At 65.2% G+C, this 4,819-nt stretch overlaps 2 protein-coding genes across 2 annotated transcripts in view; both read right to left on the minus strand.

Annotated features, from left to right (window-relative positions):
• MNEG_1372 (hypothetical protein) overlaps window positions 1-884 on the minus strand; it is a gene marked incomplete at both ends in the record, with an annotated part of 5,416 nt that extends 4,532 nt beyond the window's left edge. Inside the window, 3 exons of the mRNA XM_014050151.1 lie at window positions 149-436; window positions 653-789; window positions 875-884. Of these exons, the coding sequence (XP_013905605.1) occupies window positions 149-436; window positions 653-789; window positions 875-884 (435 nt within the window). The remainder of the gene's footprint in view (window positions 1-148; window positions 437-652; window positions 790-874) is intronic.
• Window positions 885-1,635: 751 nt separating this feature from the next.
• On the minus strand, window positions 1,636-3,856 carry MNEG_1373 (hypothetical protein; the record flags this gene model as incomplete). Its single annotated transcript, XM_014050152.1, has 3 exons — window positions 1,636-2,890; window positions 3,211-3,505; window positions 3,790-3,856. The coding sequence occupies 3 exons, from the start codon at window positions 3,854-3,856 to the stop codon at window positions 1,636-1,638; spliced, it is 1,617 nt and encodes a 538-aa protein (XP_013905606.1).
• Between the last annotated feature and the right edge of the window lie 963 nt (window positions 3,857-4,819).

Here is a 4,819-nt window from a genome sequence, read left to right on the forward strand (position 1 = left end):
GCCTGGCGGTTACAAAAGACACGCAGACCAAACAGCGCAAGCAGCGCTGCTGAGCGTCCATCAAGGCGGCATCATGCTGTGCCTGAGCAGCACCTTGCCGGCGGCCCACCCGGCCCGCAGAACACAGGCGCTTGCGCGGCCCGCTCACCCAGCCACGCGCTATGTCTGTCTCGCCGCTGTGCTCCGCCGCCGCCACGCTGCCGACGAGCTCTGCCAAGTAGTCCTGCCTCGCCTCTATCGACCCCAGGCACGGCACCACGAGGCGTGTGAACGCGGCCCAGTCAGCACCGGCCTCCGCCTGGGCGCGCGCAAGGGCGGCCTCCAGCCGCGGCCAGTCGGGGGAGGCGAGCAGGTCCGAGGCGGCCATGTCGCAGAGCGAGGCGACGACCTTGATGGCCCGGTCGCGCGGCACGCCGCGGCTGCCGCTGAGGACGCCCTGGCAGGGGTGTATGCGTTGGATGCGCACAGTGTACGGATGCATGTGGGGCCTGAGGGCGGGATCTCAGGACTCCAGGTGGCCTTTCAAGTGCACAATTGGCGTTGTTGCCACTTGCCGGTGTCTAGCAGCCGACGCTGCAAGACACCGGCTGCTAGTGCGCACAGATGCCATGCATATGGCGCCCAGCTCATTGCCTTACTGCCTAGCTCGCACCTGTAGCACGGTGGCGCTCGCCACACGCGCAGCGTACAGGTCATCGGACGCCGCACCACCGGCGCGCTCGGCAGCGCTCTGGCGCGCCAGAGCCTTGACAATGACTGGAAGTTCTTCTACGCTTACGCCGTACGTCTCTGTGTAAAAAGACAGCGTTGGGTCCTGTTCAGGTCCCTCGGCCGGCGGCTGCCGCATGGGTCGCCTTTTGTTTTTCCAACGCACCGCGTGACATATCACTGCAGATCTGATGCTGTTGTGAGGGGCACGGCTGCCTAGCGATCTGACACTTGAAGACTGCATGCGTTCCGCTGTGCAGTGCTGGGGTTTGAGCAGGCTTGCGAGGAATCACAGAAATTGATCATAGACCAGCCAACAGCTTGTCCACGACAGCCATCGTTCTGTCACTCAGCTGGGTCACTACACTCGGTCATCAAGCCATCTGTCATCAGCCTGTTGGTGTACTCGCGTACATATGCTGCTCATTACCTGAGTAGCTACAATGTGTATGAAGATCAGGCCCTTGATCACTGACACCTTACCAGGGAGGTGGGCGGTTGCAAGCGGCAGAAGGGGTCGAAAGAGGCGGCGGCAGGGCAAGAAAGGTGTGGGCCTGACCTGCTGCGACGTGCTGCACAGATGGCGCGGCCCGGGCGCAGCAGATAATGAACAAGGCTGAAAGCAACGAGTTCCACTGGATGGAGGATCAGACAGCATGTGGACTGCAGCAACATTGGCCAAGGAAACAATGGCCGGCAAGTCAACAAAAGGAGGGGCAAACTGGGAAGCCGGGTGAGAGACGCTCGACCGCACTGCAAAGGATGGACAGACTAGAAAAGGGACGCCCCGTTTTGTTGGCGCAAAAGGCACGGCGCGACAGCAGCTTTGACGGCACTGGCGGTCTGACCGCTGCAGGAGCTTTCATTCATGTTCTTGCAGCAAGCGCGCATGCGATGCGCCTGCTGAGCTGGCGCAACAACATTTGCTCACGCCGCCAGCGACTGGCTGTCGTCGGCGGCCGGCGCCCCTGCATCCAGCTCCCCGCCCGCGCCCGCATCCAGCGCCGCGCCAGCCTCCTCGGTGCCCGCCGCGGCGGAGGCCGTCGAGTTGTCCGAGGTTATAAAGTCGCTGAAGGGGTCGCTGCTGCCGGAGCCGCTGCTCAGGCCGCCAAACACGAGGTCCTTAAGGGCCGTCAGCCCGCCGCCCGCGCCGAGCGACGCGTCGCCGCCGTCGTCGGACGCAGGGCTGGGCGACGGCGCGGCCTTGTTTGCAAAGGGGTTGGAGATGCCAATGGTGGGCAGCTTGATGGAGCTCACGCCCGGGATCTTGAGCGACGGCAGGTGGAAGCTGGAGAGGTTGAAGGTGGGCAGCGTGTACGCCTTGTCGATGCAGTTGCAGACCTTCCAGTTGGCCCAGATGAACTCCTTGCTCGCGATCTGGGCCAGCGGGCTGGTGGGCAGCGACTCGATACAGGGGTGGCCGACGTACTGGGCGCCCTGGGGGTGCAGCTGGCTGGCGTTTGCCAGCGCGACCACCGTCCCCACGCAGTTTCCGCCCAGGAAGGTCGTCTTGCAGCCGGGCACCGCCAGCTTGCAGGCGAGGTGGCCGCAGCGGTTGCCCAGCAGCGCGAGCGGGCTGGGCAGCGCGTTGGTGCCAAAGCATGCCAGGCCTGCGTCAGTGCCGAGGCCGTTGGCGAAGCAGTTGCCGTACTTGCACTTGCCGCTGCTGATGCAGCAACCGCCGACGCACTTGGACGAGGTGAACGGCCGGGCGGCGCGGCAGGTGTTGAGGAGCCCGAGGGACGTCTCGTCGCACATGTCGAGCTTGGGGGCGCAGATCTGCCTCTCGGCCACGGGCACGGGGCTGGGGCTAGGGCTGGGAGTGGCGGCGGGGCTGGGCGTGGGCGTAGGCGTGGGCGTGGGCGAGGACTTCGGCACCGCCTTGGGCGACGCGGCAGGGGACGCCTTGGGGGACGCCGCCGGCGACGGCGACGCCGCAGCTGGCTTGGGGCTCGCCTTGGGCGACGCGGCCGGCGACGGGGCGGCGGCCGGGCAGTCGCGGGCGCCCCAGACGAGCTGCAGGGCCTGCAGGGCGCCCGCCTTGGTGACCCAGCCGCGGATGGACGCAAGGAACGCGCCGGCCTTGGGAGGGGTAAGGGTGGCCGTGGCGGTCGCGCTCTTGATGTTGCCGACCGAAAAGGTGCGGTTCTTGGTGGTCGAGAGGCTGATGTACTCGATGCACCTGTTCAGGGGGGGGAGGATGTGTGAAAGGGTTGGTGGTTTGGGGTCGGTGGGCAGCCCATGGAGGCTGAGGGGCCGCTAGGGGATCGGCGAGGTGCATGCACGTGGGGTCATGGACTTCAAACCTGGCGTGACACAGGCAGCACCATGCTGAGCGCGGCGAATCCTCTCGAACGGCAGATGCAGGCTCTTCTCTAGTGGGTGCCGCCCAGCAGGCTGGCCTTGTCATGCCGACGGTCGTGCATTTCAGCAAAGAAGCTGCCCCGACCAAGACCATGGCGCACCAAGAATATTCCCTTGTGTTCACAGCAAAGCACTCACTTGCCGCCAGACTTGTGCTGGACCTTGATAATTGTCTCATTGGCCCCCAGGGTGAGCGTGTGGTTAAGCCCAGTCATCTTATCCAGCCCCAGCAGCGCCGCGTTGGCGGCGCTCCTGCCATATGTCGGCTTGATCCCGTAAATGCACCCTGCTGTCGAGGAGTAGTACACCTCGAGCCTGGTGATGTCACCAAACGTCTGCCAGCGGGCGGCCTGATTGACGTACTTGTCTGCGGCCGCCTTGTCTGCGCCGCCAAAAAAGGCGGAGCCGCTGGCGATGGTGGGCGTGCAGGCGGCTGCGATGTTTGTGGGCAAGAGGGTGGGGCAGGAGGACAGGCGGCATGTGGGCGGCGGGAACATGTGTGCTTGGTGGCATGTTGATGGCAGTGATGTTGTCTGTGGTGTGCAGCATGGAGTGCCGTGAGAGCTGCTACCCCTCCAGTGCTGCGCCGCAGCAGTGCTGCAAGCGCAGCAGCAGCGCCGCACACGCAGCAGCGCGCTCATTTGGCGGGAAGGCGCTGGCGCTCTTCGCCGCTGCCATGCGTGATTATAGATGATTATATGATGAACATGACCCTACCTGAACTGCCGAGAGCCGCACAAGCCAGCAGCAGGACCGCTGCCACGGCGAAGTGAGTCCGCGCCATGATGTCCGAGGGGCCTTCCAGGGTACGCTGAATCTGAACTTGTGTATTAGGTCAAGTTGACACTTTCAGAGTGCTTGCCCACGCGAGCAGGGCTTTTTAGACGTGGGGCGTAGACAGGCCTACCGGCAGCAACGGACGACTTATTGGGGGAGAAGACTAAATAAAAGATTCCATGTATTCAACATTGATTCGTCTGCTGATATAGTTCGGGTTCGGGGAGCTGACATGGGAAGGTGCCGCACAGACGACCCAGGTCCCAGCCGCCCCCCACCTGCTTTTCTATAGTGAAGTGGCCCGGGCGGCCGGCGCCCTCGGCAATGCCCGGCATAACGCCGCAGCTTGCCAGGTCCCATGATGCAAGAGATCCCAGCCACCTCGCGGGGGCGCACGCTAGGCTGGAGCGCCTGCGCGTTCCTGCTGCCAGTCAAACAGCAGAACCCCTCCCTCCACCGCCCCGTCGGTCACAGCCGCCGCCGCCTGCCGCCGGCCAGGCCCCAGTGTGGTCACGCCCGCTGGACGCCATTCAATCGAAGATTGCAGCCTCACTAGCCAGTGCGAGCTAATTGCCGGCGCATGCGAGTTACAAAGCGCCCCGCGCCCCGCCAGCCGCGGGCGCAAACATTGCCGCCCTCCTCAACCCCGCCCCGCGCCGCCCGCCTTCCCAAACGTGGCACGCACCATGTCTTGCTGCTGCCGCATCAGATTCGCATCCTCACCCTTGCCGCCCCGGCCCCCAAGCGCGTCTGCGCCCTTGAGCATGCTAAAAAGAGACGCGCCCCCGCGAGCGCCGCCGCCCCCGCCGCCGCCTCGGTTCGGCGCCAATGACGGCTTTAAGTGCTGCTGCGCGCCGTCGCCCCCGCTGCCGACAGCACGCGGCTGCGCGGCGGCCGGCAGGGGCGGCGCCGCGCCCGCGCCGCTGGCGGCGATGAGCTTGCTCAACCCTGCGAACGACGCCGGCTGGGG

This window comes from Monoraphidium neglectum (assembly GCF_000611645.1).
Source record: "Monoraphidium neglectum strain SAG 48.87 unplaced genomic scaffold scaffold00135, whole genome shotgun sequence".
NCBI lineage: Eukaryota > Viridiplantae > Chlorophyta > Chlorophyceae > Sphaeropleales > Selenastraceae > Monoraphidium > Monoraphidium neglectum.